General features: G+C 45.8%; 7 protein-coding genes and 1 non-coding gene across 8 annotated transcripts; 3 read left to right on the forward strand and 5 right to left on the reverse strand.

Moving 5' to 3' along the window:
* Nucleotides 1–216: 216 nt before the first annotated feature.
* On the reverse strand, nt 217–1,237 carry AGABI2DRAFT_186870 (hypothetical protein; the record flags this gene model as incomplete). Its single annotated transcript, XM_006463162.1, has 4 exons — nt 217–255; nt 371–702; nt 753–1,149; nt 1,199–1,237. The coding sequence occupies 4 exons, from the start codon at nt 1,235–1,237 to the stop codon at nt 217–219; spliced, it is 807 nt and encodes a 268-aa protein (XP_006463225.1).
* Nucleotides 1,238–2,169: 932 nt separating this feature from the next.
* On the reverse strand, nt 2,170–3,941 carry AGABI2DRAFT_120048 (hypothetical protein; the record flags this gene model as incomplete). Its single annotated transcript, XM_006463163.1, has 7 exons — nt 2,170–2,820; nt 2,902–2,946; nt 3,003–3,223; nt 3,278–3,386; nt 3,441–3,681; nt 3,731–3,817; nt 3,871–3,941. The coding sequence occupies 7 exons, from the start codon at nt 3,939–3,941 to the stop codon at nt 2,170–2,172; spliced, it is 1,425 nt and encodes a 474-aa protein (XP_006463226.1).
* Nucleotides 3,942–9,380: 5,439 nt separating this feature from the next.
* On the reverse strand, nt 9,381–13,715 carry AGABI2DRAFT_194113 (L-glutamine D-fructose 6-phosphate amidotansferase). Its single transcript, XM_006463164.1, has 11 exons — nt 13,669–13,715; nt 13,539–13,606; nt 12,708–13,359; nt 11,861–12,651; nt 11,596–11,810; nt 11,174–11,548; nt 10,678–11,125; nt 9,983–10,619; nt 9,740–9,905; nt 9,601–9,686; nt 9,381–9,542 (listed from the first exon to the last, which is right to left on the reverse strand). Exons 2-7 carry the CDS (start codon nt 13,578–13,580, stop codon nt 11,101–11,103), a joined length of 2,100 nt encoding a protein of 699 aa, XP_006463227.1. The 5' UTR covers nt 13,581–13,606; nt 13,669–13,715; the 3' UTR covers nt 9,381–9,542; nt 9,601–9,686; nt 9,740–9,905; nt 9,983–10,619; nt 10,678–11,100.
* A 4,181-nt stretch (nt 13,716–17,896) lies between these two features.
* On the forward strand, nt 17,897–18,821 carry AGABI2DRAFT_73914 (hypothetical protein; the record flags this gene model as incomplete). The annotated part of the gene is made up of 2 exons (XM_006463165.1): nt 17,897–18,033; nt 18,092–18,821. 2 exons carry the CDS (start codon nt 17,897–17,899, stop codon nt 18,819–18,821), a joined length of 867 nt encoding a protein of 288 aa, XP_006463228.1.
* Nucleotides 18,822–20,651: 1,830 nt separating this feature from the next.
* Nucleotides 20,652–22,349, reverse strand: AGABI2DRAFT_120054 (hypothetical protein; the record flags this gene model as incomplete). Its single annotated transcript, XM_006463166.1, has 3 exons — nt 20,652–21,103; nt 21,156–22,094; nt 22,145–22,349. 3 exons carry the CDS (start codon nt 22,347–22,349, stop codon nt 20,652–20,654), a joined length of 1,596 nt encoding a protein of 531 aa, XP_006463229.1.
* An 88-nt stretch (nt 22,350–22,437) lies between these two features.
* On the reverse strand, nt 22,438–22,521 carry AGABI2DRAFT_t86. The gene has a single exon. It is a non-coding gene; the product is annotated as a tRNA-Thr (tRNA).
* Nucleotides 22,522–22,612: 91 nt separating this feature from the next.
* AGABI2DRAFT_120055 (hypothetical protein) lies at nt 22,613–23,391 on the forward strand (the record flags this gene model as incomplete). Its single annotated transcript, XM_006463167.1, has 3 exons — nt 22,613–22,801; nt 22,884–22,946; nt 23,002–23,391. 3 exons carry the CDS (start codon nt 22,613–22,615, stop codon nt 23,389–23,391), a joined length of 642 nt encoding a protein of 213 aa, XP_006463230.1.
* Nucleotides 23,392–24,289: 898 nt separating this feature from the next.
* On the forward strand, nt 24,290–25,084 carry AGABI2DRAFT_224910 (hypothetical protein). Its single transcript, XM_006463168.1, has 4 exons — nt 24,290–24,351; nt 24,402–24,519; nt 24,574–24,755; nt 24,820–25,084. Exons 1-4 carry the CDS (start codon nt 24,329–24,331, stop codon nt 24,944–24,946), a joined length of 450 nt encoding a protein of 149 aa, XP_006463231.1. The 5' UTR covers nt 24,290–24,328; the 3' UTR covers nt 24,947–25,084.
* The last annotated feature ends 1,559 nt before the right edge of the window (nt 25,085–26,643 follow it).

Raw genomic sequence — 26,643 nt, forward strand, 5'->3', positions numbered from 1 at the left:
TGTCACGAAAAAATTAATATATATTCAATAAGTCACGTGGCTTATTGTGACTCCGGCCCAGTGACTGTGGGAATTTATAAAATATTGTTGAAGTAATAGCTTTCGCACGATTACTCATTCGGCAAGTCGCAAGATAAGTTTAACACCGTGCCTCCTCGTGCCTCCGTCATCGCAGCGATTCATTTGTGACGCATTTTTATTATCAATTTCTAACCTTTAACATGACTGCGAATCGTGCCACAGCACTCGGACCGGCTGTGTAAATTATGAACCATGATAAATGTGTGTTATTACCACCGTATTTTTGATCTTTTATAATACAGTCTCCTAATACCAACAGAGTCGGGGCCTGGCGCATAAGCGCCGCTACGATCGATACCTTGAGCATTGTGGGAGTCATCGGGTTATTAGGCATAATAGCTGGTTCATCGCTGTCATCGGGTCCTTCCATCTTTTCTTCAAGAACATGCCATTTATACGCAAAAGGGCCTGAGGTCTTTAGAAACGCCAGCCATTTTTCCTGCACCATCTGGAACTCCGCCTCAGATGAGGGGCTGTCATTTTCATCGGGACTCTGTCGCTGTATCTCCTTGAGTTCCTCGCGATGTTCTTCTAGTATTGCAGTACATTCTTCGACCGCGGTGGCAAGCTCCAACATGATTTGGCTGCTCTCAGTGGTAAACAATGATATGCCATTGCCGTCTGATGAAATTTAATTTAAGCGGCGAGTAACGCCGAATCAATGAACTCACCACCACTCATTACGGACGTGATATGGCCAACACCAATTCTTATGTCTTCCCGAAAATTAAGCAGTATTTCTTGAGCGACACCTGCCTTGCTTACAGCAAGACGGGTTTTGAAAAGTAACTCGCTGTGTGCACCAGGATTGCCTCTCCCAAGTTGCAGAGCTTTCATGAATTCGAGGAAACAACACGCGGTGTCGAAGTTCATGTAACCAATGTCTTGTAGCTTACTCATTCTTCTAGCAGCGGATTTTCGAGCTTCTGACCAGATTTTTCTGGCTTTTGGAGAAGGATACGTCGCCTGAGCTGCTTCAAAAGCATCATTTAGACGATTCAGCTGCGGAAGAAACACATTCCACGCTATTTCGTGTATCTGCGAGACTGATTGACGACTAGGTGGGAGCTACGAACCAAGTCAACGTAGGGCACGAAGGCGATGTGGAAGATTATACCTTGAGAAAAACGCACACTAGAGGTTTTGAAGAAGTCATGGAGATACGAGTGAGAGGAGGAAAACAAAGTTTCAATGACAATTGAGGGAATGGTTGTGGTGTGGGTGCGGTTTGACGAAGCACCGAATCAAGTTCATTGTACCCAGACAAAAGCCATCCATTCGCAAGTCCTGAATCAGTAGACTAAGCGAGTCGGATTAGCAGAGAAGAGCGCCAAAAATTCAGCCGAAAAGAAGCGCGTCCGACCAGTGACCACGCATCGAGTGAATCGCCAGTCAAGTCCTGAAAGTCGTCCTGCCGGGAGTTTCTGCTACGAACATCCAGTCCGGGTTAACTGAAGAAAAATGATACCATGGCAGCCGATGAATTCTTCGATTCTAGCTTGTCCACATACTGAGCACGAGTCGCCGGTAGCCCGAGGGGTCTTCACTGTTCAGACTTCGGCGCCTCGGCCTCGGTGTCATATGGCAGTCACGAGGTCACACTCTCTCTCCTTTTTTCAACCTCTCGACTCAAAAAAAATCACAAGACACGGATACCAGAGGATAAATAAACAACATAAAGGAGGAAAATTGAAAACAAATGTAGCACTGCAGCTCCGAATTTCAATAATACCTTCAGATGCTCGATCAAAAATAACTGCCAGTGACAAAAACACCCCAGCAGAGTCTCGGCAGGGCATTTTGCGTCTCAGAAGTGCTGTGCGCACGTTCGACGCGATGAAATTGGCACTCAATACATGAAAGGTTATGCTAAGGGTCCATATAGTAACCATGCTGAATTCCGGGCGTCCTGATTCGCCCTCTCGACTCAAAGAAAGTTACAAAAAACAAAAAACCAGAGCATGAATAAGCCAGAAAAAGATAATTATTCATAGGATTGCGGAGTTTGTTTCGATGACCTGAAGGAACATGAGAATCTGTACAGTGAGCATAGACCTAAATTAGCGCATAAAATATTCACATTACCGTCTAGAATATGTTGGACTTTGAGTCCTCTTCGATCCCCTCTTCGATTCGCAGCTTATCCAATCGTTCCAAACCTGCATCAACGTTCTCTTCCAATACTTGATGAACTCTCCTGCATAAATCGTGGGAGAGGTCTAGTTTGATACGTAGAGAACGCTTCTCGACTTCTTTTATGTCCATAAGAGTCGACTGTACGTTGATGCCCTCAAAACATAATGAGATCATCAGTTGATGCACCATGTCGATGTTTCTCTCTAATCCCAGCAGAATCAGTTGGACCTCACTGGGATCCACCAAGGCCCTGCTATTCGATGGTGAGGTCATGCCCTTAAGACCGGTCATTCGGTTCTTTTCCGCTTTTCCGCTTTTCCTGCTGCTGGTCCATTTATTGAGTATATCGGATAGCCCTTGACAGAGGGCTGTAGCCTTCGCACGAAATCCGACAGATGTCCCGGCAAATTCAATTGCATCTGCAGGGCTTTGATCAAAAGCATCCTTTATCGACTCGAGGTACTTGAAGGTGGCCAAGCCAAGGTAATACGTTGCTTTGGAAAATGAGGTTTTCTGACCACGTTTGATAATCTGCTTTGCTGCAAATATCCGCTCGATGTCCTCGATAATGTTTGGGATTGTGACGCAAAAGTAATTGACCTTCTGCATAATCATTATCTGCATGGTGTGGGGGGGAATTGTTACATTCTACATCTCATTCGAAGAACAATGCATATCGCTCACCTCATGTCCATACCGTTTTGACGATATAGTCGTATATTCTACGATCTATAGCAATGGCTCATATGACTACCCCGGTTATCACGAAATTTTATGGTACTCACCGGCGAAATGAGTTGTAATATCTTTTCTTTCGTAGAATGGATTTGCGGCGCCGTTACGGTTGCAGGAGCTTTTGAAAATTCTTCTATACTGTAAATGGTCTCACATGCATATTGCCACCATTTTTCCGCGGATACATGAGCATGAAGGTACTCTTTCAATCTTGACATTATTTTGATAGCCATCTGGAGGTCCTGCCACACGTCGTCAGATATTCCAAGTGCTGCGCTCGAAGTTTCAATTAACAATGGATGGGTGTGTTAACGTGTTTACACACCTCTCAACCTTTCCTCGAGAGTGAGTCCCTGCTCAGGCTGCTCTTCAATGACCTCTTGGATTCTTGTAAACATCAATTCACCACATGTTTGCTCAACGAGACGAATATGCTGTTGGGTTACGTCTTAAGCATAGAGGACACTTGAATGAAAAGGACTCTATACCTGAGAGATAGCTCTATGAAGCCTATTAATGATCGCGATCCCCTCGTTCTTCAACAACTCGCCGTGGTCTTTGAATTCTCTGTGCAGTATGGGCTCATTATTCAAAGCCTTACTTCGTAATTCCACCAGCTCTGAACAATGGCATCGAACGAGGTGCAGAAGATCGGTTAACGCCTGATATGTATCATAAGGTATTCCACTTGTTTGTACTCTGATATTTTCAAGTTGCGGTGAGTTCGCACTGCCGACCAGTAAATATTGAGACGGAGAACACTGCTAGAAACACCCACGGGTCGATATCTAGTTCTGTAACAGGGAGTTTCACCGTGATGCTAGTAGACAAATTTGCTAATATGATCTCTGCCAATTGGGATATACTGTATTACACATTCAAAGATCGGGCTTTGTTAACGTGTATGAAAGGACGTACCTCTCAGGCTCTTCATCAAATTTTGAAGAATTTGCGGTTCCGGTGGATGAATTATTAGAATCTGAAGACATGAAGGGAATATGAGGTAAGTCGTTTGTTGAGTGATGACTCGTTCAACCACTCTCGAGACATTATATACTCCGCGACCGCCAGCAATTTGAATAAGTTGGCAAAAAACAATAAAACTTACTTTAGGGTACCATCGGGCCTGGATCTCAAAAAGAAGAAGGAAGCTGAGGCTCAATTTCGCATGCCATTGTACACGTCGCCATGTTCCAGAACTGGTTTGTTTTCTGGTTTGTTACGTGTTACTAGTCACGCTCGACAGGGTCATGCGAGTCGTTCATTGCCGTTCTTGTCGCTCATACTCGGACTGCGTCACCATAGCTGATCAACAGCCTTTAGTACAGTGCATTTTCTAAGGTAAACCTCTATGCATTATTTACAAGCCCTACGTTGACCCGACTTCCGGTACCCAACCAGTCAGCAACGTGTCGCCGTGTTTTGCTCTAGATTCAAATCGTTTCTTGAATCCTGCCCAATAATAAAGGTCTAGTCTCATCAGTAACCATGACTTCAAGAGTCATTGTATTCAAGTGCAAAATGAAACGACTTCGTGGTGTCGGTATCCTGTGTTACTCGGGTCTCAGCGATTCAGGGACATGCATCATACCTCTTTGTGTCTAGAAAGGCGAGTGACACTGGCCCCTTAGAACGAGACAATGACTGGTGTACATGGCATGATTAATTCAGCGCATATCACTTATCACAATGATGTTCTTTGTGGTAAGCGCCAATATTCGCTGACTTTCAAATCTTTGTTTTACCACGACTGGGAATCGAACACAGGGGCATCATCTACTCGTCAGCTCTATTCGCTTTAATGCCTCCGCTCCTAGCTATCGACAACGACACCTAATCCTTGTGGGGCTAGATGGTCGTACTAGAAACCTCCATCCTAGACGACATGCAGATCTGACAGTGGCAATTCACTCGAGTATAGGACAGATGGGCTTTTTTCGGCTGAAAATGGGACTTTTCTCCGCTACTGCAAGTCATTTTGTTGCTGGCTCGGGTGTACAATTACATTAATCTTCACATGAATACAATGGAAGTTATACCAAGCCTGATCAGGCGCCTGGTCAAACCGCACCCGCCTCCAATTGTGATCGAATCTTTCCTCCTTCACGACCCCTGATGTGTCTTTTTCTCAAGGTAGGTTTGCATGATTCATCTTCGTGCCCTATGCTAACCAAGCTTTTACCTCATGCCCAGTTATCAATCCGTCTCTTGGATATGCTATATAGAGTAGAATGTTTTTCTTCCACAGCTGAATCGCCTACATGCTGCGTTCGAAGCAGCTCAGGCAAGGCAATGCATCCTTCGTCTGAAGCTAGGAGATTTTGGACGGAGGCTCGACAGCTGCAGGAAAAATGAGCAACCTGCCAGAAGTTGGTTTTACGAACTACGACACTACGTACCATTTCCTCAATTTCCTCGATGCTCTTAGGCCCTATGATTCACTCCAGGAGAGCGCCACTCGATTCAACTCCTAACTTGATTCGCATTAGGCGACAAGGATATCATTCTATACGACTGAGAGCAGCCAAAGCCTGTTAGAGCTTGCCACCGGGGTTGAAATATTAATTACATACCGTAGGTATGCGATTGATGACGGTCATCATTCCAAGAAATGCGATGTCACTACGGCTCGTTATGTGGTTTTTCTATTTGTTTAATGACGACGACCTGATAATTTATGTGGACGATGTGAAGCCCATATTCTTGATTGGAGTCTTCAAACAAGGCCACCCGGTACAGCGGCGATGATTTTGGGCCGGTATCGTATCCTAAAACCAGGTCAGTCACTGTAGACGTCGATCGCCAGGGCTGGCATGGTCATCTACTCATCTGTATCCCAAGCACTCCCAGACAGGTGATCGACGCTTCCGCGGCTCCATCATCTATCATTCGCCCCACGTGCCTTCCCTTGCCCCGCATCTGTCTGATTGTCGGTAATGTTGCAGGTTACTTGTCAGTTTGCATCCGAAAATTCCAGCCATCAAAAGCCCGCTCAAAATAACTGCCAAGTATGAGCCGTTCTCTCCGCAATAACTTGTCACGAACGCTGAAGAGAATGCTGCTTAAAGTTCAATACCCCCAATTGACAAGCTGCGTCTGCGAAAGCTATTACTAGTAAACTGGAGTCCATTCCATCACAAAGTTCAATGACATCTACGCCACACTGCTTCAAATAGCATTCTCGGAGGGGCCATGGTAGGAAATCGATCGATGTTTCTACCGCTCTTTCAACCTGAATGGATCATCAAACTGAGATGGAGTTGTTCAAGTTTTGCTTCTACGTCGTACACTATCCATGGCATAAAAGTCGGAAGGTGAGCTCAATTGCCCTCGGGATTTACAATTCTTACACCTTCTCGATGACCACAAAGAACCCCTCCCTTGCCCCAATCATTCCTCCTAAAGATGTCTACAATCGTCTTCCCCTGAATTCTCTAGTTCCCTCCCGTTGGAATGATGAAGAAAACGCCAAATTTCAACCAAAGAACAAGATGTTGTGGTCTCTCTACGTCCGTGCATTGTGTAGGCTGTATTATTAATCTACCAGAGCCAGTAAAAGACTAATATTAACACTTCCTAGTAGAGATGCAGAACAGAGATCCATCAAAGGATGATTCCTACTTCCAACTCGCTGGCACGCACGGTTATCCTTTTATCGAATGGGCCAAGCGTGATCGCACTATTGATATCAAGTCCAAACGATATGGCTATTGCGCCCACAGTCAGGTCTTGTTCCCAACCTGGCATAGGATTGCACTTCTCGCATTTGAAGTAACGTCGCTTTCTTTGTCCGAGGTTCGCTTATTCATTGACATTGTTGCATATCCACAGCAAATTCTTCAAAGGGACGCTAGGGATATTGCGAAAGATTACAACCCTCCCACTTACCAGGGACTGAAATGGACTGAAGTCGCAAATGAATTGCGTCTACCATATTGGGACTGGGCTGCTTGCATTGGAATGCCTCCAGCAGAACTTTTTGGTGGAGGAAAGGTGGAGGTTCGTAATGATGTGGGTGAGATCAGCGGCTACGAGGTCAAAACTCTGGGCGAAAACATCAAGATACTAAATGACGATGGAACTGAAACGGAAGTCATCAACCCTCTTCTTCGTTACAGGTTCCCCGAGAATTATATCACTGAGCTAGCAGACCCCGAAGAGAAGCTTGACAAGAATCTCAAAGACAAACTCATTAAATTCTCGAAATGGCCGACTACAATCAGAAATCCTGATATAAATCTCAAAGAGGATGTCCCTGGGATGCTTGTGTATGTCGAGACGACTCCTTCTCCCTAGATTTGATGACGTTATTTCCTCAATTTACAGAAAATTCCAGCGTGTAGCTGATCAGATCTCCATGAAAACCTTCATGATGTTCCAGTTGGCCCATCCTACATGGGAGTATTTCAGCAACAACGGTATGCGCAGCGGCAGGATCGGTCTGCATAATAATAGTATTGAAGCCATACACGACGATATACACATGCTCTCCGGTAAAGGTCATTCACTGGATGGGGTGTATGTGCGTGCACATATGACTGATCTCGCTTTTGCTGGTAAGGATTCCTTCCAGATTTCGAAATCGTAGGCCACCGGCGATCATCTTATGCTATCTGTTATTCCAGCATTCGATCCGTTATTTTGGCTGCATCATGCAAATGTCGATCGTCTTCTGTCTCTTTGGCAAGTTCTTAATCCTGATACTTGGGTGTGCCCCGGCTATACGCGGGAGCCGTCTATGGGCTGGGAATTCGGCCAAGCCGTAGATGTAAAAACAGGTTCGGCATCATTAACGTACTACGTTCAAAAGCCACATGCTCATCTGCCGCATCAAAGATCTCGAACCTTTCTATCAAGGGGGAAACCTTGGACTTCGGATCTTCTTCGAGATACTCGTGAACTCGGATATTCTTATCCCGACTTATCTCAAGAAGGAGCTGCTCTGTTTTATGACAGAAAAAAGAACCCGGCCTCATCGATATCTACAATGTTCAAGCATGTTAAAGAGCTTTATGGCTATCCGCTAAGCCCAAACGAGAAAAATCCAGCCGTCAGAATTTTTGCCGAGTTTTTCGGTAACCGCAATCAGACGTCAAAGGATTTCCAGTTATACAATTGGGGCATTCATGCCTCTTTCAAGAAACACGAAGCGAAAGACAGCTTTATTCTCGTCTTCTACTTTGCTGATGGTGCCCATTGGGATGACGATGGCTATTATATAGGATCCATCAATGCTTTCCGTGGTCTCACTCCCGAAACATGCTCCAACTGCGAGGCAAACCGAGATATTTACCAAGAGGGATATGTTCCCTTAACCTACCTCCTAGCTCGATCCATTGAATGGGACACCAGTCAAAACCCATCTATTACGAAGAGAACTGAAAAGGACTTTTCAGAACCCGAGAAAGTTCTCAAGTACCTCAAGGACAGGAAATTGACTTGCAGGCTCGATGGGGTGAGTTTTATTACCCGCCAATTACGGATTTCCTAGTTAACGCGATTCGAAGACCGAAATGTCCCTATTAGAATCTTTGGAGATCCATCTTCACGTAGAGCGTTTGCACCTGCCGCCAATGGTCAATTCAGATGCAGAGGAAACTGCCAAGCCACCTGTCGTCGCGGAAACGGGCCGCACATACTTCATTGAGAGGGACTGGACGGAATTCAGAATGGACGTTGTAGAGAACAAGGGTGATAGTATTTCCGACATGCATAAACACAGGTGATCTGGACATTCTTCTATCATGGATGCTGAGCTTTGCCTCTGTGGAGTATATGTAACCGCCAATCCGTTGAATATCAGTGAATGTTTGAATGTCTACCAATGTAAAATGACGCCCGTACTGTATATATACGTGCGGTCGTCCAGTATTTCTCCCACCCAGCGTGATCAATCTGATCCGAGGTCACTGTAGATAAAAGTATCGGAACCTTCGCACCGAGAGAATACCTCCCTAATGGTCAGCATCTAATAGGCCAGACTGTGAGACTCGATTCTTTCGCGAATTGCTAATTTCGGCTTGAGGGGACGTTGATAAGCCGATCGTCCTATCCTGGTAATACAGTCAATTGAGTTCATGATTATCTGCATCCCAAAATGACATATATATTGGAGTAATGTTAAATTCCCGACTTATTTCCAATAGCAGCGGACCAAATTAAATCGGTCACTACCACGCGAGACCACGCGTCAAACGGCGTCACTCCGTCTTTCCTATCGCCTTTCTTCCTCCCTGACTGCTTCGATTTGATTCCGCCTATGTACCTGACACGCGAGAAGACTCGATTTCCACGTGAAATAACTTGAATGACCCATAGACCAACAAGAAGCATTCTATTGTTGCTTCTCATGAGTGCGTGAGAACCTCCAAAGTCGTCATCAACGTTGGAGTGGCTATCCGGGCCGCTCGGCAAAATGTCGCCCAAATATTGACGAACACACCCAGGACAACCCAGGCGGAGGCCCAGCGGGTTATATATAAGGATAAAAAGAACGAGATTGAAACTCCTCGCAATCCTCTCCATCTCTCAACCATGGTTTCCGTACCTAACATTCTCCTCAAATCGGGCTTCAAAATGCCCCAAGTGGGGTGAGTAACAATCCTACTAGAAGCGGTCTCTTGCTAAAAAAAATCTCCTTGTTTACAGTTTTGGCTTATGGAAGGTGAATGGAAGTGCTGATATCGTCTACGAAGCCATCAAGGCTGGTTATCGTCTCTTCGATGGGGCGTTTGGTAGGGACTTGATCAGCTCTTCATGAGATCTTATCTTATCGTTCTTATCTTAGACTACGGCAATGAGGAGGACGCCGGCAAGGGCATTAAGCGCGCAATCGATGAGGGCATCGTCAAGCGTGAGGACCTATTCATCACCTCAAAACTCTGGAACAGCTTCCACGAGAAAGACAAAGTCGAGCCCATCGTCCGCCAACAACTCAAGTGGTGGGGTATCGAGTGCGTCACCATTTCATTCCTTCCCCGCCCGCTGCATAGAGCATTTTTTTGATATACTGATCCCCACGTCTATGTAGATATTTCGATCTATTCTTGATCCACTTCCCCGTCTCTCTCCAATACGTTGACTACACCAAATTCTATCCCACTGGATGGACATACAAGGATGAAAAAGGCGTTGATCACGGCGTCAAACAAATCAATGTCCCCATACGAGAAACCTGGGAAGCAATGGAGGACCTTGTCGGAAAAGGACTTGCCCGTTCAATCGGTGTCTCCAACTTCCAAGGTTCCCTCCTCATGGACGTTCTCCGTTACGCCAAAGTCCCCCTCTCAGTTCTCCAAGTAGAACACCATCCATACCTCGCCCAACGCAACCTCATTTCCCTCGCTAAACAAGAGGGTATCGCCGTAACCGCTTACTCTTCTTTCGGCCCTCAAAGCTTCGTAGAACTCGAATGGGAAAAAGCCAAGAAACTTGAACCACTCTTCCAACATCCCGTAATCGTCGGAATTGCCAAAGCTCACAACAGGACTTCGGCCCAAGTCCTCCTTCGTTGGTCAACTCAACGCGGCATTGCTATCATTCCCAAGAGCAATTCAAAGACGCGCCTGCATGAAAACCTCGACGCTCTCACTTTCAACCTCACAGAACAAGAAATTGATGCCATTTCGGGGTTAGATGAAAACATTCGATTCAATGAACCTGTTGACGTGAGTGATAAGCATTCTGAAATCATGATCACGATCTTACGCAAACAACGTTTTCCAGTACCTTGGCACTGTTCATATTTTCGCTTAGGTGGATTAGTAGATAAATGTTTTATATGTAAGCTATTACTATCGATGATACCTCAGCAATTGGAGCCGAAATGCACTTGAGCCAAGTCTAGGTCATACACCCGAGCCGTGTCCGCGTAACAGTGCTGGAATAAAATTTGAGGAAGAAGAATCCGAAAACAGGCTTTCGAAAAACATCATTCTAGTAGTGAGGCGGCTTCAAATATTGATTTCGAATGAAAACATTCTTGTTCGATTAATTTTGTCCTGGGGTAACACAGATCTAATACCAACACTTAACGTCCATGAGAAAAAACTATAAAGTCCATGATCTAATACAATACAAAAAACGTTCTACGATCCCATGAAAGAAAACAGAAATCCAAGATCGGGAGCTGGGTCATATTGAGGAAGCTTACTCAACAGTGACCGATTTGGCCCTATAGGATCATTAGTAGTTATAGCTAAGAGACATATGATGCACGTACAAGTTACGGGGGAAATCAACGTCGCAACCGTTCTTGACAGCGAGGTGGTAACTCAAGAGTTGCAAAGGAATGATGTTGAGAAGTCCTTGAAGGGAATCGACGGTCTGAGGGACGCGAATGGTAGTGGCGTTGGCGGGGATACCATCATCACCCTCGTTACAAAGGACAATGGGCCGAGCCTTGCGAGCGGTGATCTGGGCAAAGGCGGACTGGACCTTGGGATATAACGAGTCTCGGGTCATGATTATAATAACCGGCATGTTCTCGTCGATGAGAGCAAGGGGACCATGCTTGAGCTCTCCAGCAAGAATACCTTCGGAGTGCATGTAACTGATCTCCTTGATTTTGAGGGCGCCCTCCAAACACGTAGCATGCCTAAGGGTGACATTAGATGAGTCCATAACGTTGAGAATGATACGTACTGCATTCCACGACCCATTATCAGCAGACTCTTATTCTTGTGAATGCCTTCCGCAAGTTCTTCGAGAATGGGGTCGAGCTCAAGGACCTTCGTAATTTGAGCAGAAAGAGAGTGGAGACCATTGATAATTTGGTTCCTTCGTTCGGTGAAGGAGATACGATCCTCGGAAAGTTGTAGCGCAATCATCATGAGAGCAACGTATTGGGAGGTGTAGGCCTAGAGGGAATTATGAGAGAAAATCCTCAGGTTAACAATGAATGACTAACCTTAGTAGAAGCGACACCGACTTCGGGACCAGCGTTGATGTGGACACCGCAATGGGTCTCACGAGAGATGGTGGAACCAACAGTATTGACAACACCGACACAAAGGGCACCACGATCCATGCAATAACGCATGGCCAGGATGGTATCTGCAGTCTCTCCACTCTGGCTTAGGAAGACGCACACGTCGTCACGGAAAATAGGAGTCTTCCGATCCAAGAAATCGCTAGCCAATTCAACACCAACCGGGATTTCGGTTAATTCCTCGAAGATCGCACGGGTAGCCAAGCATGAATGGTAACTGGTGCCACAGGCAATGAAAACAATACGCCTGCTGCGACGCATGATGGGAAGATACGCGCGCAGGCCACCAAGGGTAATTCTTTGTTCGTCGAAGTTAACACGACCTCGCATAGTGTTGACGACCGATTCCGGCTGTTCATAAATTTCTTTTTGCATGAAAGTATCGAACTTGCCCTTCATGATGGCCGCAATTTCTAGCTCGAGAGTCTCGATGGTGCGTGTGGTGGCAATTTGACTGGGTGTCTGATGCCCTTCCTCCTTACGACGGAGACGATGAATTTGTAATTCACCATCAGCAATGTGAGCGATATCGTCATCTTCGAGGTAGAGAACACGTTTAGTGTGCTCAATTATAGCCGCTGCGTCAGACGCGATGAAGAACTCGATGGGCTGAGGGAAGCCGTCTTCCGTTATGAAAGTGCGGGATTGGGTACGAAAGACCTTCGGGTTTGCAGAGGGGACAGCGAGGCCAGTCAGCGAGTTGGCTTGAACTGGACAGCGATATTGAGCATTTAAGCATATAAAAAATAAATAAAAGTAAACATACTCGACTCGGGTAAGGTTTCCTTGGGGTCTTGACCCGCAAATTCAACATCAACAAAGTCAACCTTCAACTTCTTATCGGTCTTCACGCCGATCAAAAGTGGTGAACCGCGACGAGCGGTGACGACTTCATTAGGAAAGTGGGAGGATTTGAAAACGAACGCAAAGGAGCCCTCGAGCTCCTTGAGAACAGCCTTGACAATTTCAGTGAAAGTGAGGCGTCTGGCACTCCCTTGTGAGTCGAAGATATACTTGGTGAGGATAGCGACGGCCTCAGTATCGGTATCGGTTTTGAATTGGTATCCACGCTTTTGGAGGACTTGCCTCAGCTCGGCACTGTTAGTGACGATTCCATTATGGACGATAACAAATTCGGAATTCTGATCCGATCGAACAGGGTGGCAGTTGCGTTCAGAAGGGGGGCCGTGAGTGGCCCATCGTGTGTGCGCAATAGAAACCTGAGCAATGTAGGATTTCTCGACATCGAGTTGGGAACCAGCTATCTTCTTGCGAAGACCAGCGACCTTCCCGACTTCTTTGAAGTACTCAACAGATCCGGGCTTATCGCCATCAATGACAAGACCAGCAGAGTCATATCCACGATATTCCTGACGAGCGAGGCCAGCACAGAGGATTTCCAGAACCTCTTCACGGCGCTGATAAAAGAACCATCAGTAAGCTTCGTGGTGTACAAGATATCAGAGGTGCATATATGCACGTATCCGGCCGCTGCGTATCACCGAGCGCAGATACCGCATCCGCCAACGATCAGTTAGAACGATTGGATGGTATATATGCGCAAGAACATAGATATATGCACGATCGAGCAACATACCTTTTCCTTCAAGTAGTTGCAATAGCCGAATATTCCACACATGTCTATTAGGCGAGAGAAGAAAAGAGCTAGGAAGAGGTCAAACGGTGTGAGGTAGAGTCGGCGACGTAGACAATGAATGCAGACAGACCTGCTGGTATATGTGAGGGGATATAAGAGAGGCAGACGCGTGAAGTAAGGAAAGGGAGAAGATGGATAGCAGCGAAGAACGCGTATATTAAGTCCCCGCTAGACACAAATACGTGCAAACAAGCTGTTGCAACCCCAACGCGCGGCATCGCCTCTCCGCCCCATTTTTGTCCTGTACTGGGCTGTGCTCTTCCGTCATGCCGTAACCGACTGTCGCACTGCGTTTCTGATGTTTTCCGTGCTTTAGAGTCTGGACGGAGCGATGGGAATCCTCACCATGTAGAAATCTGACGTACCGAAGCCGCCTGTCACATATTTAGATGATTGCCGTATCCGCTAAACGAACATTCCTGACCCAATGCTGTCGCTTATTTTCCAACAAACCCAAGGGTTTGAATTGTACGTCAAACATCCTGACTATAAGTCTAGGCGTACCTCCTTGTTTATTTGAATGCTAGAGCGCTCTTCCATCTCCGTTACTTCATAGACGGTGTTTCGAACCACGCGACTAGTACCATAAGGAGATTTCCCGAGGAAGGTATCTTCAAGGCCGGTACATCTCGAGAGCCGTCATCAGCCGTCATCATACCTGCAATGGCTGTGCTAATTTTGACGTAAAGAAAACATACAGTACCTTATCCGACCAAACCCGGACACGTCAGGAACACGTTTTGAAAAATCTAGAAGTTCTCTATGCATTGTCATTGTGGTATGTGCTCAGAGATTCCTCATGATAACTCAAAGCACCGATCGAATCTGACTCGCGTAATCCCCAAACTTCTCTCTTCGCTATGAGGCCACGGCGAGGCTAAGCTCCGGCCCACAAGATCAGTCATAGACACGTAAACGAACGAAAGAGAAGATGATAAACATTCACCCTGAAGGATTCTTCTACTAGAACCGAACCTAGATAGCAGTGTCTTCAAACATCGTGGTCAACGTGCTTAGGAAAAAAGTAAACGATGCATCAACGAGAGCGCTGGTTCTATTATTTCCCTGACGACTTGTGGAACGTGCACTTTGATATCCACGGATATCGGTATGATATTAATCCGCCTGTGATCCCGTGGCTGTGCTTAGATGCACCCAATACAAAATTCATGATCAGCCCCTTGGCTTTGCAAAAGCTTTTCTTGATTAAATTAGCTTCTTCGTACTACCTTTATCTGTAATTGCAAACGTGTGAACGGCTCTTTCAATGCTTGGTGTTATCTTATCACTTTTACGCCCCCAAACACTCAGATGCAATGACTGATGCGGCTGCTCTACGGGTTGTATCTTCGTTATAAATCTGTTCAGTCTGGGCTGTTAGGAACGTCTCAAACTAGAGTAGTATATTTTATCAACGTTAAAAATAACCCTCATGGCAGTGAAAGAAATACACACTCCGTAGTTGCTGCTCAGAGTCGTGGGGTCCGTTCACGCCGCCATGGCCTCGGTATTATGCGGCATCTTGCATGTGTTGACTGCATCGTTGCACTTGTATAAATTGTAGTTATAGGCATTTCCGGCCTTTTTTATTAGTATAAATAATCGCGTCAGGAAAGAGGGATCAGCAGACTTCTTTTAATACCCGAAGGAGAAGGATAGGCCGAAGGCACGGTCACGGACAGCCCCCTTCCCCGTTGGCCAGGTGTTCAAGAAAATCTCACAATTGCACAGCCGACGACCTGCATTTCAGATATAGATTACTGAACTCATATAATACACAGCAGAATTTATGGTAAGGTTCAGAGATAAGGGGCCTTGAAAAGAAGCCTGACGTCACTTAGCTCCCGTTAATGCTCCAACCACCAGCTACTGAACTTAGAACCCGCAGCAACAGGCTTGTGCGAAAAACATATAACAAGCTGACGCAACTGCTTGCGTCAAGTTACCCCATCTCTCGCCTTTATCCAACAAGTACCTGAGAACTACCATGCCATACCGGTAAGATTTCGTTTGTCGGTGATCTTCAATGAACTGACCTGGGATGTAGTTTTCAAGGTCCTCGTTTCACTCGTGAGCATCCCTGACATGAGAATTGCACGAACTCGTCGATGAATTCATCTCACTCCTCACAGACACACATAAACGCCGAACAATCATTCCTGGGTAAGAAGTTGAACGGAAACCTTTTGCTTCTGGCGAAATACTTATAGCACCACTCGCTTTATAGACTTCTCTACGTAACATTCTTCGGTTTCAGACCCAAGTTTTCAATGCAACTAGGCCGCCATGTCCGCGTCAATTAATGTGGTTACTGCGAGGCTAAAAGCAAAAAAAGTTGGCCTCCGACAGTGGGTCCGGTGCTTTCGTTTGGGGTATTGAGAGTAGGCTTCAGTTTGCTCTATTGAGTTTGAACTCAAGAGTTAGCGATACCGTATATCATCAGGCGCTCGGATTATCTGTAGTACATGATGGGGAGGAAAGTTTTGTGTGAACAAAGCTGGGGCCGTCTGTCAATAGAACTGCCCAGTGCCGGTCGTTTTCCTTGATTTTGTCTTTGACCTCCGTGAAACATGAGATTACGAGATTTTATTCCCTTGGCTTGACTTTGCTGTCAATATAAAAAATTGAGCGGCGCAAGAAATGTATTTGAAGTTCCCACGTCTCACAGCTTGTGCCCTATGGCGTCCCTGGAATTCTTGCACTAGAATCAGGCTACGGTTTTCGACAAATCCTAATAACTCAATCTCCTCCATGTCAGATCAATGTCATCTGTTAACACCAATCCCGGGATGTGAGTAAACATTCCAGAGTACCGAGCGCTGTTTTCAACTGCTTTCATTTGGAGGACGCGTTACGTGCTGTGAGTTCCGGTGACATGGTCAGCTTTTCCCATAATATCACAGTTGGACAGAGCTTATGAAATTTTAACGACTTATTGAACCGTAACACTTCCGGTTTAGCGATGCGAGTTACTGAAGATTAAGTAAAATTGACTAGGGTGCAGTGCAAATTTGCAATTTGCATGTGAGTAACATCAACCTCTTGTTGTGTGATTGACACATTGAGACTGACCCTCTTGTTTCAGGAAGGATTCAGCCCCAGGTAACATTGAAGAAGGTATTTGAATGACCATTCTTCATTCACGGCGGCCGTCTAGACTGGCTCTTTGGTCCTCAGTCCCGTGTCGGCGCACCGTGATGCTACTGGTGTTTTGATGTCTTTCTCTGTCACTACATCGCCAGGAAAGATGTATACAAGATTGCCATGTCGTTTTTCAGCCCGGTGGCGAGCTCATGAGCACGAATTATTCTATTCCCGCAATTTCGTGATATTCCAAATAGTTGGACTTGATCATGGTGCAGGAGATCATTACTACTTCATCGGGAGCTAAAGTTCTCGCATCTATATTCTAGCCGAATACCGTTTTGCTGGGTCCAAAGGTTGCAAAGTGGTCCCTTACGGAGGTTTTCACATACTTTCGGTTCGACTCCTATGCCCTTCATGCCTTGCGCTCTATTCAGAAACATGGCACATTTTGCTCAGAACCCAGACGAAGGTGGATATCGTTAAAACGAACGGCCGGTAAAGTGGGGCGCGAGAGGGATAATTCTCGGCGAAGCTACATGTGGAGTCGAAGGATTGGAAAAACAATGTTCGTCGTTTCTAATAACTTTGTCAGTATATGGTTTCTCATACTCATGTTGTCTTCTCTGGACGCTAATAATTTGATATGCATATGCTCACCGATCAAGTACCTCTTTGATGTCTTTCCTGATCGGGTCGGAAGCATCCGCGTGCTTTCGCATTCCTAGCTCCTTTTCCTTCGAGGTGTTGGTCCTGGTTGAGAACGGATTAATCAGGTCTAAACCCCTTCCATCGCGGAATGATCACTAAAAATCTGCAGATGCGGAATAGCCGGAAATACTGTATGATCCATAATGAACTGTCGCGCTTCAATTTGCCGCGACTTCGAAGATCTATTCGTGCTTGGAACATGCTACCTTGTGAATGTTCTCATGGAACCCCGAATATCCCTGACATCGTCGTAAGTGGAATTGATCACGGTGATTGCTCTACCTCAATCCACTCACCTGCCGCACTTGCCGCACTGCCCTTAACGTATTTTCCACGCAACGGGTGCGGTAATGAAGGTTTAATAGTTGATGTTTGCTCAATAAGTTCCTGCTTCTCTCTCTCCACGTGATTGAATGCTTGAAGAAGCCTTTGTTTCCTTACAGCCATCAAATGCCCAGCGGCTGAGTAGCTCTAGCAAGCTTCTATTTATTCCTTCACCAGACATGCCCTCTCAACCTCCGCTATTTCGCTTCGCTAATCTCCCAGTCGAACTACAGCGAGAGATTCTTTGGATGAGTGCTCTCGAAAACACGCGAGATGCAATAGAACTCGTTCGCGTATCCAGAAAAGCTTACCATTGGTGCGTCAGAGAATAATCGAACCCAACGTCTGTTGCTGACTTACCTCGACCGCTTTAGGATATCCCCAATGATCTATAATATGGTCACTTTGGGTTCCGCTGATACCGTGTTATTCATGCGCACTCTTGACTCCAAACCGGCTGGCTTTTTTGCGATTAATGTCAAGTCTCTATGCCTCTCAATATCTGTCGAGCCTCGTGATGCAGAGCGAATTCTAGCCGTTTGCACAGGGGTGAGAAGCCTCGCATTCTGGGTCGATTACCTTTCCACACTTCCATCCGCCTCGTTGTACAGCCTCATTTCCCCCCTTTCCCTCAGAAACCTTTCCATTGAAGTTCAACATCTTCACGCCTTATGCCACGGTAAGCCTGGCGAATTTGGCAGCCCCGGCGACCCTTGGCATGCCAGACTCATACAGCTCGACATAGTTTTCTGGGAAGATGACGAGGAGCCGGGTGTACTTTCCTACCTCACACAGCTCAAATCTCTCTCACGCTTGGGTCTATGGAACCCGCATGGACTTGTCGATGAGGGTTTCGTATCTCATATATTGGACGCCTGTGAGCGACTGGACATTCTACTTCTTGTCATCGATGAGGATGAATTTGCCCATAATCCCCCAGCATTCCAAGATCCGCGTGTGGTTCTCATGCCTTATCCTGCCCAGATTATTCAGGACTGGGAAGCTTCCTTCACGGGCCAACCAAATACCTGGTCACTCGCGATGGAAATTTTTTTTGCCAATGCTAAGGCGCGGCATGAATCTGATGGCAAGTCAGGTAAGTAACGTCAAAAGTTGTCGTTCAAATGACACCGGCGCCACCTCACGGTTCCTCCCCTTCCGTAGGAAAAGCTTCGGATGCGGTCTCAGCCCCTCACACCACCGAGAACTCAAGGAAACTTTGAGGGTTCGTGGCTATGGAAAGATATTACCCTCCATACTAGGTGTACAGTCTTCTTTGCTATAGTCCATCCATCAGAAAAAAAATCTTCCTATTTATGGTTTGATGATCAACAGTATCATATCACTCGCGCTTGGTGGTGTGGATACGTTGAAGAACCTTACATGATGACTCGTTTTGACCGAACAGCCCACCAGTAAATTTTCCTGGCCCACTCACCTCATCGCGGTCTTTGACAGGCTTATTGGACATCCCGCCATTTCTGAGGTAATGGCACGGGGGTGATGGGAGGGGTTCGACCCAAGAGATGGCGCGGTATCCCCAATATAATCTGCTCTTACTTATTAGTGCGAAACGAACTTGATTTGTTGAGTGTAGTCCCTCCTGGACTATGAGGTCAATTTACCATTCTATGGATAAAAACATGGTTGAATACTCGGATAATCGATCCCTACAAGAAATACCAATTTTATACGTAAGTACGTAGGTTATCAGCAGGAGGGCTTGGAGGATGCCATTCGATTTCCATAGTAATAAGTTTCTGAGCATGGTCCCGGATTACATTTCTCTTACCTTTTTGACCGCCTTAAGTTCTCCCCTGCCGAAAGCACCACTAGGCTTGAGGATTGGTGGTTTCCGGGGGGCAGATGTCAGGGACGTCTAAATTAATCAAAGGTTACCACACCCACAAATTATCTCCGAGACAAAATTAAGAAGAAAGACCGATAAACCGACCCTGTATGCTACCTTGAGGATAACCGCCAGCAATTTTTAGTGATTGATTGTAAATTCGAAGTTAAAAAATTTCGGACTCCGAGTGAGAATTCAGAGGGATAAAAGAGTATGGCCGTCATGATGGCCGTGCCGGACCCCAATTGACAGGTGGAAAACAATAAAGTACAGATAATACAGATTATCATGAGAAAGTCTGGAAGAAAGTAAACTGCTTAATTTTAGCCGATAATCAAAACAATCTGATAGTGACTTCCAACGTTGAAAATCTCTTGAAATATCATAACGCCCGAGGTAATGGTGCTGGTAAGTAATTGGACAACTTCTGACAGACTCAAAATATCACTATGCAGCATATGATTCAGATTAGATTGTTCTCCAAAACGAGCTCCAACGAGAAGGGTAATGACGCTAGAATGACTTCAGGTTCATGGAGATTTCGACACGGTTATGGGTCTTCTGTGTCAAACGGGAGGAGACTTCTGATGAGCCCGACTCAAGCCGAAGACCCTATTCAAAATGACATGAGAGCATCGTTCGGCTGCCGACTCCATTATTAGCTGCGATGAGAACGTATTCAACGCAATTCCTTTCCTGACTGATCGGTAGGGTGGTCCGCCAAGTAATTTTATCATATATTCGACTGATGTCGAAGTGGCGTACAACGGGAGGATTTGGTCGATCTAATAAAGATATATCATTGCGTAGAAAACCTGACCATATCTAGAATTAAACACAATACCCGGAGCTAGATGGAGTCAATGCCATGAAAACATTATTTATTAATCGTAATACCGAGAGATTAAATATAATCCTATCAAAATCCCATAATTAACGCTTGGGGTCATCCATTTATCAACGGCGGACTGACGGCGGAAGTTTACCTGCGTTGCCATTGCCAACAGATGCCTGTAATAGGGTATCCAATATTCAACACATATAAAAAGCTCCATCATCGTCCTCCTGCTTGTCAGCCACTTGCATTACGGATTTATAGAACTTCTCCTCCGAGTGGTGACTTGACCTGTATGGTGTTTCTGCATAATAGTCTGATACCGTTCTCTCCAACCGGGTTTATCAAACCCAGATTTAGCCAACCATTCCATTCGCCTTAAAAATCCACCCTCCATATCTCGTTCGTTGTAGTAATTGTGACCACCTAAGGGTGAAACCGGTATCTGGTCGGACATTGTCGAGCTCGTTCGATTTTTGTTAGGCGCTTGAGGCAAAGGATGCGCCTCCGGAACAAGTTGCAGATCAGGCGCAGCCTGAGATGAACTACCAGAGGATAGACTTGGAGTTGATGGTTCAACGTGGAACAGTCCGCACTCTCTTTCACTTTGGGGCACTCTGAAAGTTTTCCCTTTTACAGTATATAGCGGTTGCTGAGCGAAATGTCGAAAACCGAAAAATATCGGGGGTAGTGCTGGGACACCTGCGACAAAATTTCTTTGAGATCAAAAGGTCGAGAGGAAGACAAAACATACCGTCGTTATAAGCCTTGACGCTCCATTCTTGTACGGGGATACCGTAGTCATGTTCATGTCGTCTCTTCAAAGCGACCCAGTGATCTACGAGACTTTGGTTTCCCGTCCGTGGCTCGCCGAAAGTTATGATTTGTAGACTATGAATCCCCATCCGCTGAAGGTGAGATTCTTGAAACTTCTTGAAGTCGAGTGAGGGCGAGCGGTTCCAATTTTCATCAAAATCTGAGTAAGGCGAGAGGAGATCCATGCATAAAAGGTGCGCGATAGCTCCTCCCATGCTGTGACCTGTTACGACCAATTCGCGTATAACTCCTTCAGTGCCATCGTCGGGACCTCCAGCTGTATCACCCTCTGGCGATGGACATTTGTCGGGTTCTAATTGTAACCCGGCCTTGATGCCCTCGATGAGCTCGGTTCTCATGCCTTCGTACAACTCCCAAAATCCGGTATGAACCGCCGCGGGCGTATTTGGAGCGCCAGGGTAGGATCTCCTTGTTGTCCGTAAATCATGAATAGCTTGTTGCACCGATGAGGTTCCACATATAGAGACGATGATTTGTTGCCGTTGACGAGAACACCTGCACACCGGAATGATGCGCTGTCTTGCATCATGATCACGTTCGTGTATGTCCGGCGGATCAGAATGTTTGGTATTCGGCCCAAGCTCACAATCCTTGTTATGTATCCATCTTGAAAAGACGGCGGCAGGCAACTGTGCGACAGCACTCTTGATGCACTCCAACAGTTGCACACCACTGCTAGAAGCAGAAAACCCGTCATATTGGTCCTTGGCAGCAAAGGGAAGGACGGCTGATAGATAGGGTTCGGGAGATAATGCATAGAAATTTTCCAATGGAAAACCGGGTAGGCATAGCGTTTTATAGTTGTCGAGGAGTTTGTCTAAAGGAAGGGCGGCATAGATCACCTCCGCGAATTGTCCTGAAGCATATCAGCATAGGATAGTAGCCGACGATCTCGTCCATGCTTACCTATTTCTCGTAGCCAGAAAACCAAGTCCTCAGAGACTGTGTCTTCCTCTTTCAACTGGTATCTGGAATAGCCTGAAAAAAACTTGGACACCCAACGGAAATTTTGCTGCTTCTCCGCCGTGTACATAAGCTTTTGCGCCTCTGTTAGTTCTAGGCGATCCCACGCTTTCTTCTGAAAGGTTTGCAAGGAGGGGAAAATGCCCATAGCTGGGCACCGGAGGGTTAGACAGGGTTGGTAAACCCGCAGCAGTTTTTGATAAGCGGTGCTCCGATCAGGGGCCAAAACAGAATATTTCCCTCTAGCCGACTCGAACGACTGACCTCGTCATAGACTCCCCGGTACTAGTGACGCGCTCTACCAACTGAGCTAAGAGGGATCAACCATTTACTGGGGTCTTATCTAAGCCTCGATCAAGATTACCTCATCAAGTCAGTCGGGAAAACACTCCTGACCGATCACCGCAGCTCATGCACCGACCTAAGCTTCAAAATGCTCTGCACAACCCGATCCCTGCTGGACAGAATCAGAGTAAAAACTTCGTTTCGTTCACGAACCTCAGCCCTCAGACTTCTGCCGAACACTACTGGGCTTCCCGGGCCTTGAAGGCCGAAGCACTTTTGTCTGCTCGCGAAAAGCATTTCGAAGAGGTTGGTAAAGTACGACAAGATGAAGAAATAAAACGCAAGGCATGTTTTTCTCCTATTTATATAACTTCGTCGGCTGATCCGTCTCTTTCAGGATGAATTGCAAAGTTTAGAGGCAAGGTACAAGGAAAAGTACAACAACCTTGAGAGGCTTTTGGTATGTCGACGACGCGCACATGTGGGTTACTACTCAATGCAATAATATATTCCAGATTGCTCTGGCCCTGGCAATGGCATTGCTTTTGGTTCTTCTGACCTATGTGGTAGCATCTCATAATAATGCCGGTCTGTCCAACGCTACAAACACTCCGGGCTTTCCATTTCTATCTTTCTTATGGAACCGGTCCGGTATTTCCAATCTCAGCAAAAAAGAGTTCAATCCAAATCGATTCAATCTTCATCTACATTTACCTTCTCACTTCACGATACCAATACTATCCCCTTGGTCTTCCGTTGTAAGCAAACCTCAATCGTTTCATCATGAAGTTTCATGTCCTCATCGCCTCTACCTGGCTTTTGCCCCTTCTTTGTACAGGTGGAAAATCAGACCTCAAGCACCATCAGTACTCCAACCTCCTCCAGTTTCTACACCATTCTCCTAATCTCGCTTCTTTGCATCGGTATCTCGTGCGCCATATTCTGGAATTATCGCCGTGGTCAACGCGACCACTCCGACAAGAAACATTTCGATTCCCAAAGATCATTTCTCCCGAGCAGCTTTTTACCATTTCTGGGTAACTTTCTGAACCCTGCGCTATCCTCCCTTGCTTTTTGGCAGTGGGTATGGAATTGGGCATACAAGTTACTTCGCCTGATCGGATTTGCACCTCGTTGAATCCCTGAAACATAATTATACCCCTTCATCCACACGTTGTGAATCAAGTTCTTCATACAACCGACGATATTTTGCGCCACACTACATCCTACTCATGTCTAGCTGCGCAATGCGGAGGGGTGGTTAATAAGTGATGGGATTGCTCCAATTCCGCGCGGCGACCGCAGTCAACCCGAGCGACTCTCGGAGAATTATTAACAGATGCTCTCGTGTTCACGCGCCGTATTTAATTTGGGGTCACTTATCTGCTGGTCAGGATGTGCACAATCTCCAAGAGTCGAAACCCCCACGTGTCATACTATTAGCCTGGGGAACTTACCTCTACTTGCTTATAGATGTAACATTCACTCTTACACTCGAGCATATGTGCAAGCCACTCGAAAGACATTTACCGGATTATTCATGAAATTGACTAGCCTGTGCTGCGAATGAAGTACAAATACAGGTCAAGACGACTCGACGCCGTGGCGTCTGTTTATCTAGAGAATGATTGAACATCATGCCACGGATTTTGCTGTTATGGAGGAATGTAATACAAACTCCTTATCGGAAGCAAGTTGGATGTGCTGGCAAACACCGAAATTTATCTCCATTTGGATTGTGGAAATTTGATGGCGGCAGCAACGATGCCGAAGCAGCCGGATAATGTTATTTTCGTGTTTGGCCTTCCAGCTTCTTTCTCCCACCTCAAATTCAACATCGCCATGTCGAACGCCAGGCATCCTTTGTACGCTAGTAACAAATGACGATCGTTTTGTCACTGATTTTTATGTTCAGAGTCGTTATCTTTTTGTTGCACATAGCTTTGGAAATTCCATTAGCAATACAAGGCGTGTGGTCGCCCAACGCACTACCGTTTCTAGAATTGAACAACACGACCATCGTACTGCTGAAGGTGAGTCTCCGTACTCCACTACCTTCACGTTCTTTTGATCTCGATATTCCATAGTTGTACTCTGCTTTGTCGCTTTCGACGTGCCTTATCTCGCTCTTGTGTTACTCTCTACCCGACTTTTTACCCGGAAAACGCGCCCTCGCAATGGGACTTTGTGTCTATCATAGCGTGGCATCCACCGTATTCTTCCAGGCGCCACGATTTATCCCCCACTCTCTGGGTCCTCTCGCTGAACAGTTGAGTCCATGTTACCCCCGAAATCGGAGTATTCTCACATTGTCCCTTTTTCCATATTTTTAGATACAAGGTTACTCCTGAAATCGTCTGGGGTACACTTCACGGCTTGATTGGATTAGGCATGGTGGCATGGTGGCAAGTTACTGTGCCCCTTACCAGTTTGGCTCGGGCCGCATCCAAGGGTTCTTAATCTTGTTACATGTTTTATTCTGTTTATTACCCTTTGTCATCCTTGTAAATATCAAAGTTATCGAATGCGTGGTATGTGATTATCGTGTATTCGCAACTTGTACCCTACAAAAATTATACCAAGATACCCTTTATCATCATCGTTGTGGCTCAAGGAAAGGTCAAAAAATGTAACGATTATTGCTTTTCACATAAATCCATCTTCGTACCTCGTTAAATTGAACGGTCGCTACGCTTACTCTCAGCAAGGCTCAACCCTCGTCAGTTTATCATCAGTTTCACATTGACAGTGTACTCTTTGGATTCGTGGCTAACAATCAATTTAGCATTATCAAACACTCCCGCAGCATTTGTCCTGACAGGCGCAAGCATCTATTTCGGATTGACTGCGGAAAGTGCCAGCAGGATTGCATGAGGCAAATTCGTGCAAAGTGCGTCCTCGTATCGTTTCCGCAATCGCATGTTTGGTTACTGATATGCCGGGTTTACGCAACTTCATGCACCGACTTGGTCAACCATTGAGTGCAGATCAGGAATCTGGGGTGAAGACCCGTGTGTTCGACCATCTCATTTTATTCTCAATGGTTTTTCAAGTATATCACTTCTTCAGCGGGAATGTCATGTTTGACGGTATCATTCTAGACACCAAATCAAATCTATTCCTGGTCCACCCAATTCAAGCGTATGATTCACCCTAAGTTGTAGGCGGAACCACCACCGTCATTCGATCTTCCTCCTTTAGAAACTCCGTGCTAACATTATGTAGTACCCTTCAAGGAATTACTCGTACGGACTAATTTCATCATTACAAAAAAAATCTCACCTCCAGAACCGCTTCTTATCTATTACCTGTTTATACGAGGCTAAAGGTAGGTCGCTTGTTTAAAACGGATGATGACATCGACGACATCCACCTGGTATTGATCTTCTCCAAGCGAAGAGCTTTATGTATTAATGAAGTGACCCATGAATACTCTTGTATGAATGGGTGTTCTAAAGAACATTCGCGAGCTTGATCACATTTGCGAATATATTTGTTTTTGGGGCCCAGACTACGTTCAGCAATCTAGAACTCAGACAGACCATGAACGAAAATTAGGTACTGGCATTAATACATCATTGTCGAGTCTGCGTAGATCGTCGATCAATCAGTACGTTATCATCGAGTTCAAAATGACTTTCAATCGCTATGGGCCGCTTTCCGTGGGGCTTTAATCTGTCGGGGTGAGGAGCTCATCCTCGGAGGCGAGAGCAAGAACTTGTTCGCTTTCAGAGGCGGATTGTGATCAACCGTTAACTTCTTCAGGCTCCAGGCTCCGTAGATCGACCATTGACTTCGAAGTTCTTAGGTCACAACGATAGAGTTCAATACCATGCTTTATTTCTATTCCGATTGTTAACTAAAAAGCAACTATATACTACACATGTGTTTTACATCCAAGTAAGTACATGCGTTTAACAACCGTCAGAATGATGTAGTGACGAGATTACAGATGAGGTGTGATTGTCATGATGCTTGTGATATGCGATGAGTTTTGTGAGACGATCCTATGTATGTATGATAGAATATGCAAAGGTAAAACAAAATAATGCCACTCTATGAGCTTTGATGTCGGTTATGCATAACCATTCGTAAAAATCATGAAAAAAACAAGGGCGAAAATGAATAAAAAAGTTAATTTTTTTAACAGAGAATAA

Source organism: Agaricus bisporus (assembly GCF_000300575.1).
Source record: "Agaricus bisporus var. bisporus H97 unplaced genomic scaffold AGABI2scaffold_8, whole genome shotgun sequence".
In the NCBI taxonomy this organism is placed as follows: Eukaryota; Fungi; Basidiomycota; class Agaricomycetes; order Agaricales; family Agaricaceae; genus Agaricus; species Agaricus bisporus.